The sequence below is a fragment of the Neoarius graeffei genome, chromosome 25, assembly GCF_027579695.1.
Source record: "Neoarius graeffei isolate fNeoGra1 chromosome 25, fNeoGra1.pri, whole genome shotgun sequence".
NCBI lineage: Eukaryota > Metazoa > Chordata > Actinopteri > Siluriformes > Ariidae > Neoarius > Neoarius graeffei.
In genome coordinates, this window is record NC_083593.1 from 12,887,048 (window position 1) to 12,903,102 (window position 16,055).

General features: G+C 44.0%; 1 protein-coding gene across 1 annotated transcript; it reads right to left on the reverse strand.

Moving 5' to 3' along the window:
- Positions 1 to 6,184: 6,184 nt before the first annotated feature.
- On the reverse strand, positions 6,185 to 15,933 carry mn1a (meningioma 1a). Its single transcript, XM_060909072.1, has 4 exons — positions 15,249 to 15,933; positions 11,779 to 15,061; positions 7,965 to 8,025; positions 6,185 to 7,858 (listed from the first exon to the last, which is right to left on the reverse strand). The coding sequence occupies exons 2-3, from the start codon at positions 14,882 to 14,884 to the stop codon at positions 8,015 to 8,017; spliced, it is 3,117 nt and encodes a 1,038-aa protein (XP_060765055.1). The 5' UTR covers positions 14,885 to 15,061; positions 15,249 to 15,933; the 3' UTR covers positions 6,185 to 7,858; positions 7,965 to 8,014.
- Between the last annotated feature and the right edge of the window lie 122 nt (positions 15,934 to 16,055).

A 16,055-nucleotide genomic window follows, 5' to 3' on the forward strand; every position in this document is an offset into this window, starting at 1 on the left:
AATCTAAAGAAATGGGAACAATCAAGTAGGGAGATAGGTGAAGCAGTGAGAGAGAGAGAGAGAGAATGACAGAGAGAGAAAGAGAGAGAGAGAAGTGGATAAAAAGTAAGGCTCTTTGATCCATTGCATCACCCGCTGCTATGCGTAAGCCAACTGGAGGACCTGGTGAACTGGTAGCTATTCTGAGAGAGAAGACGCCACTGATCTGTCTCATGACTGCTACAAAACACCGTCAGGGTCACGCAGCGCACACACACACACACACGCACGCACGCACTTCAGAGCTCTCAGTATGACCTCATCATCATGGGCAAACAAAACACGCACTATATCAGCTGTGCTTTAATGGATTATATTTTACCCCGGAAACCAGCGCGTCCTTAACTCTAAATTTAAATAAAACTCCTGTGAACACATGGAATCAAGTAGGAGGGTGCCAATATTTTACATTCACGCCACTAAATTTGGAGAATATTCCAAGGATATAGAATATACAACAGGCAAGAATAACCTCAGTAACCCCAGTGACTGCATCTCTGTCATATCTGCTGTCACACCAACCTGTCAAGCAGCCTCTCCGAAGTACTGAATTGGTGATGCTTGTTAAGATTCAAGCATTTGTCACAGCTCTCCCCCACACACACAGCTTGGCAAGGAGCTTCACATACGCACGCGCACACACACTAGCACTCACAGACAGCCCCTGGCTAAACTCTAAATTAAAGACCTAATGTGCAATCCTCCTGTGATGCTCACAGCTAATGAAATGGAGAAGCTAAGCCCCTGAGCAGTGGACACAGGAGAGGAGGACACCTGACTCCCTTTGTGTGTGTTCGCTGTCTGCTTCACATAACTGCACTCTATAACGCATGCAGCGAATGTGATACCTGCGATGTGTTATCTGTTGGACAACATAAATCCTCACCTTAATGCTCGACGCTGCCTTATAACGTTTGGATTATTATTGTCAATCTCATCATCGCCCACCGGTTATAAAAAAACACAAGCAGACGTTTATAAATGTGGACAATGGAATAAATGTCCCTGTATAGGGAGGGCGCTTGCATTGTATCGCATCGTATCGCACTCTCCTGGATAGAGCTCGTCTCATTACCCTTCAGAGACGCTCTTTTTTCTTCGTCCAATCAGACAGGTCATTAGGAGGGCAGTCTGGACCTGTCACCATGAGGTGAAAGGGCAGGCACCTGAGTAATGGAGGCCACAATGGATATTTACATTTTGCAAATGAGTTGGAAATGGACGCCATTTGGTACGTCCTATGAGCTTATTGATGGAAGTGGTCTTCATTCCTGTGTTCCACTGCTCAGAAACACTTGTGTTTATTTAAAGCATAAATTACCACAGCTACTCCATGACATCACTCAGTACTAAGGTTTGTCTCTCTTCACACATACAGTAGATTCATGGCTTTGGAAGTGCTGCGTTATCCATTTTTAAAGGCAGTTTTTCCAAAAAAAAAAAAAGGAAGAAAAGAAAACGATCCCCGACAATGGATATGGAAAAAGCATTCCTCAAGCCCGGTGCTTCTTTTCTCTCCTTGTGAGTCATATCAGGTAGACTGTTTGCTGATGCCATCGTGTGGATTTTGGCTGTGGATTTTTTCCCAGGTGCCAGTCTGGAAAAGGGAGACGGCAACGCACGTACAGGCCAAGTGCTTCTCCTTGTCGGATCCGATAGCTAAGACAGCACGGCGAGCTGCAGAGCCCCAGCGCTGGCTGTCAGCCAGCTGGCCGTCTGGGATTACTCCAGATTGGAGCTCATTAGCGTCCCACTGAGAATCCTTCTAAATGGTATCAAGCTGCTATTTTAGAGGAAGTAATCTCAAGATGGTAATTGTGCTGCTTGAATTATTTCAAAGAGATTGGTTGAGTTCGGAGTGGTACCTGGTGCTCGGGAATACTAGGGAAATACTGCGAAGGCAGCTCTGGAGCTCAAAGTCATGGGTTGCTTGAGATAAATAGGGACTCGTAGCAGTCCATCAAATACACACATTCGAGGCACCCAGTTGGCCTTGAAGGTGTGAGTACTGATATGCAACAGTGTCCCCGCCTATTTCGTTGGCCTGGGGCCACTAGTAGCAAAGATCAAGATGATGGACTTGCTCTCTGCGGAAGATGAGCACAGCTAATAGTCTCATTATACACACCTCGCAAATGCCACTGCTCAGTGAGAAGAGAAGGCAGAAGAAGAAACTTAATACTAATCTTACTATACTTTTACCACATGAGCACTTTATCTCCTTCCATACATAGCAGTTCTGGAAGGGTCTAACGAGACCTTGAGAAGATTAACGGACCAAAGGCTTATCACATCCCGATCTCTAAACTGCATTTTGTCCCATACACTTTTTCTTGATCTGATCTGCTGCAATGGCCTTCTCTTTTGCTGGCAAGCACCCAATCGCAGATAGGCTTTCTCTTTCTGTGGCGGCTCCTGTTTCAGCTCCACATCTCTCTCTCTCAGGCCTTATCAGGTGACCCAGCTGCTTAATATTGTTTATGAGAGGGCACACCTGGGCATTTTAGAATAAGCTGACTCGATGAATAAATGTCGCTTATCGAGACAAAGACCCAAGTCACTCAGTCCTAAGCGGCGCTACTAACTTGAGGCTAAATGCTAATGCTAACTACAACAGCAAGGTAATTGCTATAATTAGCACGATTCATGCGCACAGCAAGAACCGGTCCCTATTTCAATTCATTATTAACGTTTTCCAGTAAAGTGTCCATTCCTTCAACAAATGAGACCAACTAAAAGGTTCAAGTGGATTCTTTTAGAAAGTGAGAAACCAGACACTATCCGTTTTCCTCCCTCGTTTTGGCTGCCTACTGATAGAGGCTAGATCAGGTAACCTTGCCCGAAAGCTAAGGGGACATCGTTGGAGCAGGAATCTAATATGGAGATGGAGAAATTACAGACAGGACTTGGGATGAATAATTCAGTTAAGACTGCCAGTTCACTGATTAATTAATCATCAAGCACCTCTCCACTGGGGGTTATGTGAGAGCCAGACAAATGAACTGTTTGCATTCAGCTGTCTCTCCGAGTGCTGTTCACTATAAGTTTTAATCAACTCAAGAGTCTTGTGCCATAAAGAAGCACATGTATACGTGTAAAGATTCAGTCTAAACAGCTCAATTTCATATTATATTCCGTAACTGACAGAAGGACGCAGCAGCATTATGTGCATGAGTCAGGAGATATCAACACAGATCAATACGTCTAAGCAAGAAAGTAATATTGTATCAGACTGGCTCCATCATTGTTGCACTTTAGAAAACAGTACAAGGTTGTTGTTTTTTTTTCTCTGCTGCTAATCAAAAGACAGCAGGAACGCCTGAGGGAGAAGGGGAAGTCTACGGGTTTGGGCCTTTGGGTTCTGACTGCAGCAATGCCTCTGCTCCTTCCAGTCCATCACAGCCCGCTCCCCTGTTAATGAGTTCACAAAGCCTCCTCAGGAAGACCCAGAGAGGCCAGCCAGCAGCTTGTGAAGGGGGGGCTTGAAGAATTGGAAGGAGAAGAAGAGAAAATAGGAGTTAAAAAGAAAAAGAGGTTGTGGTTTCCAACTCCCTATCCATGTTGAGTCATGGGTAGTGCAGCAGACCAAGGGCAATAAGTCTTGGAGTACAGGTCGATGTGAATAATTTAAGGCTGTTTTCCTGGACACAGATTAAGCCTAGTCACTGGATTGAGTTATACTGTCAGCGAGGACTCCTCATAGAAAACATTTATCAGTTTAGTACGAGCCTTGCTTTATAATCAGTGTTGTCTAGACGAGTAAGACCATTGCGATGGAATAAGCCCTCCCATTTGGTGAAAGGGAAAATACAAGTCATTTTCTTATTCTGCTACATATTTTACTGAGCTTTCAGGGAAAGTTCGGTTCCAATAACTTTATTTGTTCTTCCTGCCTATAGAAGTATGCTTATAAGTCACAAGTAATCTATCCCCCAGTGCACACTTCCTCTTTCAGTTCCACTGCTGACAGCCATAGACCATTCATATGGTAAGTTATCCAGTTTTACTTCAGCAGCTCGGAGGATAAAAGAATCATTAAATGCATCCCAACCTCCTGAACTGGCCTGCAGCGCTCACTTACTTGCCCCATACAACTTGCACAAAGAGAAGTATTCCACAAGCCAGGCAAGCATCCCTCCCCCAGTGCCACGAGAGATGCAACAGGCTTTCCCAAACACAGGACAACGGAGCGTCCTCTCCTCAGGCCTCTCCTCTCCTCCCCCTCCCTCCCGTCTTCCTCATTCTTTCAAAGAAAAAAAGGATCCAAAAAAGCTCCCCTTTTCACCAGCTTTCTTTTGGATGAGCAGATTGAGCTCTCTTTAAAAAGATACTAAAATCTTTGTTTTACTCTTATTGTGCAGCGGGGGGATTTTTTTTTTCTCTTCCTCATCTCTCGCTCCCTGCAGCTGATTTCCATCGGTGCAGCCCAGCTATTTAAGTGTGCATTGTGTGGGCTGACCTATGAAAAATTCAGGGGACACGAGGAAGGGCCCTAGCCAGCGTCCCACCACTGACTGGCTCCTCGGGGATCACCAGGCTTTGGGCAGCCAGTGGCATTTGCACACCAATTGCAGAATCCCATTCTGGAAGGAAAGGAAGGACTGAGGTGCCCCTCCTCCTCCTCCTCCTCTATTCTCCCTCTTTCCAGCGATCCTCACCATGGCACAGACATGAATAGAGGAGCCCACTCTGGGGCCAAGTGAATGGACAGACTGTCAGCGCTCTCAAAGGCCTATAATGTTGTAGCCACTTGGGCTGCATATTAACATGTATGTAAGGAGCAAACCATGCGGTCGCACTCAGGCAAACACACTCACGAAGAATGGAAAAGTGATCTGCTCCTAAAACAAACATACGCAAATATTCCAGGCTTAAGGTGGAGGCAAGGCTCAGACGCTTCGCCAATATATTTGCGTTCCAACAAACCGGTTTTTCTAAATATTGTAAATCAAATAAGCAGAGCAAAGACAAACAGAAGGATAAAGGTGATATTTATACAGTAATTATGAAGTTGAAATGTGAACGAATTGTACATTAAAGCATTATAAATCTGAGGCCTGGACTGAGATCGGTCATATATGCAAACAAATTAATTCCATACGTGTTAAACATAAATCTACGTACGTTTGCAACCCTTGTAGCATGAAAAATCTTATCTCTAAGCGTTGGTTGGAGCGAACAGAAGTATACAAGGCTGAAAATTAGTCCCCTGATGACAATATGAACTAGCAAAGGCAGAAATTTGCAGCCATTTCTAAATGGGAAAGTGTCTCGCTGCAGCCCCGGCAAATTGGAAAAACAAGTGCAAGAATGTCTGGCGGCAGCCAAGGAAAATGCACCTTCGGCCTAGCTGTGCTAGGACATTTTTCAGACTGCTTTTCCTGTTAAAGATTCCGTCTCTTAGACCGTGCGTCACCCTTGGGAGCCAGAGGACACACGAACGTTAACTCTTTCTGCACTGCACACAAGTCTGATTCCTGATGCAGCCCAAATGCCCTAACAAGTAGGATCATGAAGTGGTGTAACACAGCTGAAAAGGGTGTACATTTAGCAGCAACTGTCTATAATTAGAAGCATATGCTAGATTTTCAAAAACCTTGCATCATCTAGCTTTCGCTTGTGGCAGACATTTCCACTCGGGTTTTGCACAATGCTGCACCGTCATCTTTAAAAACCTGTCACACTGATGATCTGAGAGGGTCAAATTTCTCTCTCTCTCTGTCCATGTTTCTATCCATCTACACACAAAATTTACAAGCTATTTCATTTACATTTAGTAGAAATACCAATACATTTATTACAAACTTTTAGCTGTGTTGAGCTTGTTTGTTTTTCAATAGCTCATGGCTGTAGCTTGCAAATTAATGTAAAGCTTATGAATGAGGCACACTACATATTCGCCTCAAAGCCTCGCTACAGTTCACAGGCATCACTGAAAGTATCCCTTGACTTCACTAAATAACCCCTCTCTCTCTCTCTCTCTCTCTCTGAAACTATTTTCCCACTGTTTAAGATTAGTTCAGGGTAAACATGAACCCACTATTTCTCAGGCTGTATCTCAACCATCGTAGATCCTAAAAGAAAGAAAAATAATTTTTTTTAAAACGAGTGGTCCACTGGAATATAAAAGACAAAGGACAAATAATTAATGCACTCAGTTCATTTTATATTGATGAGTGTCAGGTGCAGAAAACAATGATTTACAACATATTTCTCAATTAATCCGTATTATACAGTCGCTATACAGTTTATTTACATTTCCTATACATTCTACAAGAAAACCATTTTAGCTTTGTAAATATTGCAGTAAAAGCTCTTGGCTTTCAATGCCAACCGCTTTTAATTTAAAAAGCCACTTCCGCATGTGTATAAGTCCATTCAAAAGGTTTCACACTGTGAAAATCCACATGGAAAAGTTAAGGGCCTTTTTAAAGACGACGACGACGATGATGATGGTGTCATGACTAAAAAGCAAATTCAAAACAAAACAAAATCTTAAAATCAAGCACGGAAAGAGGTAGAGCATGGAAAACACTGAGGTGTCAAACACCAATAAACTGGTTAAAGATCTTTTGAATCACCAGAAGGACACCCATTTTCTTAAAAGGAAAAGTCTTTTGTCAGTGGCTATTGTCCCCGCTTGAATAGGCTGCCAAGTCTGGCCAAACATATTCAGCACCAGTTAGTTTAAAAGCAGGGAGAAGCTCAGTATGTCAATGAAGGCCGAGTGAAGGGGAAAACCCAAATAGAGAAGAGTATCGGCTTGAAACAATGGCATTCCGACACTGGCCAGGCCGCCACAAAGGGATGAGCTCAGCCTACATATCAGATTTCCAAAAGCAGGAGGGAGAGAAGGGAACCCCCACTGGCCTTTCAAAGTCAAAAGGTTGACCCACCACAGTCAGAAAAACCCAGGACTGAGGACCAAAGTGAACTGCCAGGCGTTTTAACACAATACTGAAAGTGGTTCTTCTCCTGTGAATAGTTTCTGTTTTAACTCTAAAACAGCAGAAGGAGGGACAAAACAGACATTTGATATCACAGCCAAGTTTCCATCTGTGATGGATAAAATATGGTGAATATATATTTAAAATGTTCATCGCTTATGATCAAAAATGATCTAATGGATCAAATAAATAGAAGAAAGGAATAGCGTTCCAGCAAGGGATTGGATGAATTAAAACAGCCAGAAATCAAGAGAAGTCCTGTTGTATGCTCAGTGAGGAGAAATGAGCTCAGTGAGCTTCATCAACGTCTCTACATTAAAAAAAAAAAAAAAACTCAGAATATTCTGACGTTCACGTGACAGTTTTTTAAAAAAAAAAATGAGGTAATCAAAACAAAAATTAGAAAAGAGGACAAATGGCGAAAAGGATTTAAAAAAATATTTGTTAAAAGCAATTCGGCCACGCTGTCCAAGATTCCAATCTGATGTGCTTGTCTTTCCTAAGTCACAGTCTTCAGTCTCTATGTTGGAGCTTCCAGTAGAGACTCGGACTGTGTGGCCTCCTAGCAGCACTGAACACACACTGGGAGATGGCGGTGGCCTCACTGTTCCTGATGAAGACATTATCCAATTATCGGTGAAAAGAAAGGACCAAAGACTAACCACCACAGTGATCTGTCAGGTAGAAACAGGCAGGAAGGACCCCCCACCCCCAAGAGTTTGGAGCTGCTCTTGGATGTTTGAATTTGAATATTGGGTGCTCCATGAGCGCTTTAGTGGATCCTTCATCCCTCAATCTCCCTGTGCGGTGAAGAGGCAGGTACTGGGCTCCTTCAGGTTTTCCTCCACTTCTACACCAATCTTGAACAGCACCTGCACAGATAACATATTTAGTTGCAAGTCTTTTCTCACACTTTTTTTTTTTTCTTCAATTTGAAATATGCCTTAAAATGGCTTCCAGTCAATCTGCAGTTGTTACCTTTTTGGCATCTCAGGGAGGAGCCATTGAGGGATATCCAACAAGTGATCCTACCCATGGCCTTGGGAAAGACAGACAGACAGAGAGAGAGAGAGAGAGAGAGAGAGAGATTAGGATCATATCATAGGGTTAAAATGGAAACATGCTTGTATTAGAATATTAACTCGACTGCAAATCATCTCAGTGGGCCAGATTTCAGATTTTATTACTCAAGCCTTGGAGTGTCTACCTGTCATTGTTGGCTAGTTTTATCCAAAGCTCTAAACACCTGCCAGCTGAACTGCGGGGGTCTTGTGGGCGCCTCCCCACACAAGAGCACAGACAGCGCTTGGCACTCGCGCTCACTTTTACATTAACGAGTCCCTCTTGGACCTGTTTTTATATACTGTTATATGGTTCAAATTTCTATTGACAAATTTGAATGAAATTAGCTTAAAATATTCGACAGAGTGAGTGGGAAGTGAAACTGAGAGATATGAAAGGACTTTTCACAGTCTTTCGGAGGCCCGAAATGCACTGAGGGAGTCTCACATCTGAGGCCTGGGGCCATACAGGGCCTGCCTTCATGAGCTCAGGGGCTGGAGAAGGGAGGGAGGGAGGGAGCGAGTGGAGAAAAAGTGGGGGAGAAGGAGGACTGGGAACTCAGGCCAGCTGAGGGGCCCAGCATGGATGGCTTGCTGCTGTCTGGATGGTTAACTGCTCCATCTGGCTCTCAAACACACTCCTTTGGCCAGCACGCTACAGGCACTAAACCTCCGCATATGGACCAGCAACAGCAACACCCTTCTGCTCCATATACAGCTCGTATGCAACTTCACTGATCTCAGAAACATATGATCATTTCTTTGGGAGTTGAAATGGAAAAGTATGAAAAAGATCAACTAAGCTCAATAACACTGCTACGTGCTAGAGGAAGCCTACAGAGAATTGGTCAGGAAAGTGTTTTGAGCCTAGTTACATCCTCCAGAAAGGGTCTATAAGAAGGAGGGTGTTGCAGGGAGGAAACATGTATAAATCAAAGCAAAACGCTGGATTCCTTGATGCATTTGTGCAAGTATAGACCTCCCTTTTGGCAAAACCCTAGGGGAAAATGCCAAGACAAGATCTTCATTTTTCCTTATGTTCTTAATGGAAAAAAGGACCATGTACCGGAGGAGCTCTGCCGGGGAGCGTCAAGCACCTTAATTCATTCTGATAGACAAACACTCCCATAAAAGGTATGCTCTGGTAAATCACGCTCAAGTCCATGAAACACCGTTGAAGCTCAAGGCGCGCATGCGTGGTGTTGGACCATCACAGAGTTCTTGCCTGAAGAAAGTGTTACTCTGAATTTCAGTGTGAATGATGTGGATCCAGATGTCATGGCAGACACAATCATAAGCAGCATGAGTTTTAATTAGCTCTCCGTTCATTAGCGGGTACTGATTATCTCCACTCGTCAAAGGGTTGATGCGTCAAATAAGCATATTTTTAAGCGTGCGTGTGTGTACACGTGTGATGACACATTTTCAAATTTTAGACCCTGGCAGAAAACAGTGTTATGGATGTGACATTAACAAAAAACACCCAATGCATGAAAAAAACTAAATGTTTATTCTAGCCATGAGGTAAAAAAAATCAGCATGAATTTCTCTCTTAATTAATATATTCGTTATAGCTGGATCAAGGAAATCATCCTCCATTTAGTAATTTAATTTATGCTATAGATTTTTTTTTAAATTCCCCAGGGGGGAGAACAGGAAGCTACTTCAGGTGTTTATTTATTTAACATGTAGACAAACATTAATATCATTACTTTATTAACATTACATGTGGTGTATTAATATGCAAGCTCATGATTTGTTCATTTTCCCCCAATGTTGTAAATACAATTAATAGAACTTTAACACATTATTATTATTATTATTAATCACACAGTATTGCTTAGTGACACACATCTTGTTTACCCTCATCTAATACTTCCAGTCAGTGAGGTTTTTTTGTCAAGTCTGTTGCACTGTTTATTCTCAGAGCCGCAGTTCTGTTGGTATTTTGAAATGTGACTGTTTTAAATATCACACCTGACAATCTCGACTGCTTAGCCAGTGAATTTTAAAAGCATGCTTACTGCGCGCACGCACACACCCTTGTAGACTCCTACATTATCACTGGCATAATTTGTAATAAAGATCCCTACCATGCAGCTACAATTGCTCCAACTGCACAAGTCTTAATATTGCAAATAAGCAGACTAAGCCAATAATCTGTACGAATACATTCCCTCTGAATATTTATACTTATTTTAACATGTGTGTTTAAGATTTCAAAGCTGGTGTTGAAGCTTCAAGCATCAAAACCTGAACAAAAACCAGAGACACTTTCTTAGATAATTCATTTGTCTGTTTTCCTGTAGTGGCAAAGGCTGGGGACAAATTCAGGAATGTAATATCTATTTTAGCAGTTTCTCACGCCATAAATTATCACATATTAAACCTAAATATTGTATAAAGACATTTTCAGAGTATTCATTATATGAGAATGGGGAAGGGAAAAAAAAAAGAAAAGTCATTTACGTAGTGAGGGTCTTGCAACATAAGTGAATTTTGCCAGATGAACCTTTATCAGTAGAACCAAATTCTCCTCAGTATTACATTTTCATAGTCGGCGTATTGTAGTATCACTATACTGATACGATAGTCACATGATACACGACACATAACCAGAATCACTATAAATCAGACAAGTGTTGTTTGAAAGGCTGCTATAATGCATCCTGGGGGGGGGACGTCAAATGAAAATTAAAAAAAAAAAAAGCGCACACAGAATATTCTCCTCTCGATAAAACTGAAATAGCTTTCTGAATCCTCCTGTATTATTCAAAATGCCAGCAAAAAGCAAAACCCATAAATAATCATAACTTGCCTTTACTGAAATATCTAATGCACTGTATCTCTTTTTTCAGTTTTAATAAGAAATTGACATAATTAAAACAAAACAACAAACAAACAGAACAAAACAAACCAAAACACTCAAAAAAAAAACAAAAAAAACCCACCACAGGCTACTGAATCACTGAAATGAGCTCTCCGGGCTGAGTCTTCCTGTTTTTTTTTGTTTGTTTGCTTTCTTTGTTTTGTTTTTAAATGCCATATTTGATTTTTAAACTAAATGTGGATAGACCTCAAAACATTCATTAAAATCACTGAATTTATTTCAGTATTCTAGTGAACACAATTAATGGAGTACAAATTAATATTTTGTTATAGATATATTTGTGTAGCTAATTCTGTTCAGTTTCTCAGCTAAAACAAAGGTAAAATTACACCATGTTCTTAAGATTATAATAAAATAATGCAGTACATAATAATCAACAACAGTGGTATTGTCTGAACGTGCAGAGTAACTGCACAGCCATTTTTAAACATTACTGACTTTGATTTGTAATGTTGTGTGTAAGCAGTATTATTTGTATACATTTTAAAAAAAATTTATGAGCATGGAAATAGCCCGTAATGTTTTAATGACCATGGATTTTCTTTCAAATGTGGTCTGAACCTTTTCTTCACCACAAATTGCACATTGCCCACACATTGCTGCCTTCCAGCAAAAATGGACCACATTTTCGTCTTTACATGCTGTGTCTGTCACCACCAGACAGAGTGTAGCAAAGTGTGCTAATTAAAGCCCATTTCTCTGAGAAAGATTAGCTGTAAACCCCTAGAGGTTAAGCTACCTAAAGTTGTTCATTATCCAGCCATTAAGTCATCACAGTAAATTCAACAGTCCATAAAACCACCAATTCATCATGCTCTCACTGTGAGTCGATTGTGTTTACCTTCTTTGTTGTCACTCTGGCCTCTTGCTCTGTCCCAGAATCCCATGCACTTGCCATTCCTAGAGTCCTCTATCAGAGCCTTGTTGCTAGGGCCATACCAGGTGGCACGTTGCTCTGTCATGAGAGAGTCAAGGTCAATGGTATTCACAGTGCCCTTGCCAGGCTCTGGGCTGCAGCTCGCCATGGCACAGTCTCCGTTAAGTCCAGCCTGGCAGTCTGGCTTTTTGCCAGTCTTTCCTGCAAGCGGCTGGTCCTCTGAGATGCTAAACTGCTGTCTCTGCAGCTGGATTTGAGCCTGAAGAATCTCTAGAGGATGCACCTCGTCCTGGGCCGAACTGTCCAGCGGCGTCCTCACCTGTTCCATGCAAGGTGTGTCAGGATAGCCACTCCGATTGTCCGAACTGCACTTCATACTGGTTCTGTTGGTCCTAACATCCTCATTGCCGTAGTTAGGGCTAGCATCGTCTAGATAATCCATACAGGGCGAAACACCATCAGACTTGCCCATGCTTTGAATTCCACTATCCACTGAGGTTGTAAGGTCAGGTTTTCCGAACGAAGGGGAGACGAGGACGCTTTCAGGTGTCCTACCTCGGCCTTCAGCACCCATGCCCAAAGAGGATGCTTGCTGGCCTGGACTAACCACAGGGTTACTACTGCATGATGGGGAGAAATTTCCTGGACTTATATGCCCACTGTCCCTTCTTCTCTTCCCTCTCCCGCGGCTGTTGCCTATTGCCCCTTTGCCTTCATTCCCAGAATCCACAGTGTTGTCTGGGGAGAGGGTGGCAGCTTCCCTTTTCGCCATCTGGCCCAGAGCACTCTGACCCGCTGCTGCATTGTTGTTATTCCCAGAGCAAGGCGTCTGACTATTCTGAGAAGCACTGCTCTGGAAATACTCTGCTCCTGGGCCACAAGCCCCAACACCGCCACTACTATTTATGTCCTTCTCCACCTGACCTGGTTTGCGTTTGGCCTCATTTTGGCTCTTCTTATTAAAAGTCACATTGAGGTTTGGGGCCCCCAGACTGGCAATCATATTCTGGCAGGCAGTGGAGAGAGCCGCCAGACAGCTTTGGCCAAACACACTGTCTTTTGTACTTGCTTTGTTTAAATTCCCCAAAGAGAGGGCCCCAAGCTTATTGACTGACAGGTGCTGGCTGGAGATGTACTCAGGATGGGAGGGATAGTTCCCTGGTGAGGAGTTGAAACCAGGAGGATTGCTTTGAGGGGTTCCCTGTTGATTTGGGCCCCCAGGAGGGAAACTGTGCTGACGTCTTATAGCGGCTCCTCCAAATTCACCCTGTCTCCTGTTCATGGGTGTGTTTGGCTGCATTGTTCCATCATCAGATGTCTGTACCTGCAAAGGATTGTTTATGCTATTTTCAAACTGATTTTGTGGCCCTGGTGAATTTAAAGACTGCATCTCTACATTTGTGACCCCTGATCTAAACATATCATGTCCGTTTTGTGACTGCTCCATTCCATGAATGTTTGTTTCCCTGCATTGCTGATGTGGGTCAGGAAACCAGGAGTTTTCATGAGGTAGGTGGTGGTGGTTCTGAGTATCAAAGTTTCCATGAAAATTATGTTTCTTGTCAAAATTCAAATGAGACATGCTACCAATGGGTCCTCTGTGGACCATGCCATTCTGTGTAACATCCCCATGCTGACTTATAGGCTGCAGGTCTACTTGCCTCATTCTCTGCTGCTGGTTTCTAGATGCCATTTGTTTGATCATCATGGCTGCGTTTTGCTGGCGAGCCAGTGGCTGCTGTTGATGTGAGCCACAGCTCAGCGGTGGGGGGCCTGATTGAAAACCATCCGTCACGTGAGTTGTGAATTCCCCCATGGGAGCAGGGAAGGCAGAGGGGGAGAGGTGGTTCTCAAGGCCTGGGCGATTATGTAAGCCACTTCTCAGGGGGCGACAGCTCTCCCCAGCAGAGCCATTTGGGGCATCAAACCGTGGCCTCTTGGCCATATTTAAATAGGGGAAAGAGTTGAGATGTTGTTGATGAGGTGGTTGAGGTCCAAACTGGGGATTATACATGGGCTCCCCAAACGGATGCATGTTGTGGTTATTTAATCTGTGTATGGGATGATCCAGTTGGCCATGCTGACCATGGAGCACTACATTATTGTTTTGCATGTCTGGACTATTTGGAACAAACTCCGGTGTGTGGTACAACCGGGGAAGGACAGGGGAGCCAGGGTTCTGCCTAGCCATGGGTCCTGCTCTCTGTTGGGCCATGAGGTGATGTCTAGGAGTGACCCCTGGTTCCAATTTCCCTCTGTTCCCAAACCTCTCTGAATAAGCGTTTTGCTGAGGTAGTTGCTGATCGACTTTAGAACCGCCAATCATAGGAGCTCGTGAGCTGCTTTGATTGAAGGTGGAGAAATTGCCTCCAACCATCTGGTTCCCTGCTTCACAATAGGACAATTTGGGTTCAGTGGAGTCAGGAGTAGAAAATCCAGCCATGTCAAAATGTCCAGAGATAGGATCGCATGGGTAACAGTACTGAGATGCCCCTACCCTTCCCTGTGGGAAAAGTCTATAGTGCTCCAGTCTGTTGCTTTCGGGAGAGGAAGAAGGGAGACCATGGAAAGACGCAGCCCGATTGGGTGACTGGTCTAGAGGCAAACACGGGGCTGGAACGGCGTGATTACCATTAGGATGGCTGTGGAGCTGATAATCAGGCATGCTGGCTAGCCGCTGCTGCTGCGAGAGGCATTCTCGCGTCTGAGCTTCTGTGAAATGATTGAATTCTGTCTCAAACATGTGTTGGTGGCCTGTGTTACTGCCACTGAAGCCAATGTGTCTGTCCCCATGCAGGCAGGAGGTGACCCCATCCTGGTAGGGGTGTGAAGGCTGGTCAGGATTAAGCTGTTGGTTGCTGAAAGGCAGCGGCATATGGAGCTGATGCTGCTGCTGTAGTCCGATATTGAGCATATCTCCATGGCTGTGAGGCTGGAATCCATACTGCTCTCTACCCGACGTGAAGCCGAGACCCTGCATGGCAGGTTCGTTCAAAGGGCCCAATACTGGCTCTACACCTACTGACGGTGCCTTCATGTCAAATCCAGAACTGTTATAGTTAGTGTTCATTGTTACTGTGCACAAGGCTTGTGCAAATACTGTTCATAAAGCCCACAATCACCACACAGATAATTTAAAAAATAAAAATAATCAACGGAAGTAATCCAAAATGATAACTAATCCCATTTTCAGTATTCCAAAATGTTCAGTTTTTAATTAATTTCTTCTTTTCCAACCAGGTCCATGCTGTTAACAGGTAAAAAGAAAAAGAAAAAAAATAAGTCACTCGTCAAACAAATAATCTGTCAAGCAAAGACTGGGGTATAAACAGTTTTTAAAATATTAGTCAAACGGTTTTGTACATACAGTATGTTTATAGTATTAATGAATGAGATGGTGTAAAGGAAGGAGATGTGAAATGAGTTGTAAGTACCTCCGGAGCCCCAAACAGAGGGCAGCCGCCGGAAAATCGACGCAGCGAGAAAAACTTTGGTCCTTTTGTTGGCGATGAGGAGGAGGAGGAGGAGGATGAGGAAGACACACGCGATTAAAGAGAAAAGCGTGTAAAGCGCACATGTTAAAGACGCGTCACTAGCAGAGCCCCGGCTGTGGATGAGGCTGCAGGCGGCGGCAGGGAAACCGGCAGCAGCGGCAGCAGCACGCGACCCATCCTCACGCGCCCGCTCCACGCAGATCTGTCGCGAAATGTAGAAGCAGCAGCAGCGCTTGTTTACTCCGCCATCTTTGTCATTTTTACGTGTGCACGAAGATAAACTTGTCTCATTGTGGAGTGGAGGAACAGACCGTGCGCCTCTCGCCTGCAGGGTCCGGAACACGGCGGTTCGTCACCGGGTGGAACGGAACGGAACGGAACGGAGCCGCGGCGACGTGAACGCACGCGCAGCACAACTCCCGTTTCCGAGTCTCCCGTTAGAGCGGCGGCTCGCCGTGTTTCAGAAGCGCGCAGCCCTGTAAAGCCGTGTCGCTCATCTTTATGTTGTCCCGATTTTCTTTATGTGTTTATCTCTACAGTCGGCAACAAGTTTGACATTCCCTCATCTCTCCCAGCGCCGCGGGACCACCAATACGGACACGGCGTCCGTGCGCATGGGGCGGGGCTTGCTCTTAGCCCCGCCCACACAGATGCAAAGACAAGCCAGTGTATAATCGGAATTAGAGGCGAAGTAACCGGTGAGATTATACCAGGCTGCTCTGTGCTTTAATACACACTAAACATCAT

Excerpts from the sequence above, each read along its gene's own strand:
- mn1a (XM_060909072.1), bottom strand. The coding sequence starts at position 14,884 with ATGAACACTAACTATAACAGTTCTGGATTTGACATGAAGGCACCGTCA.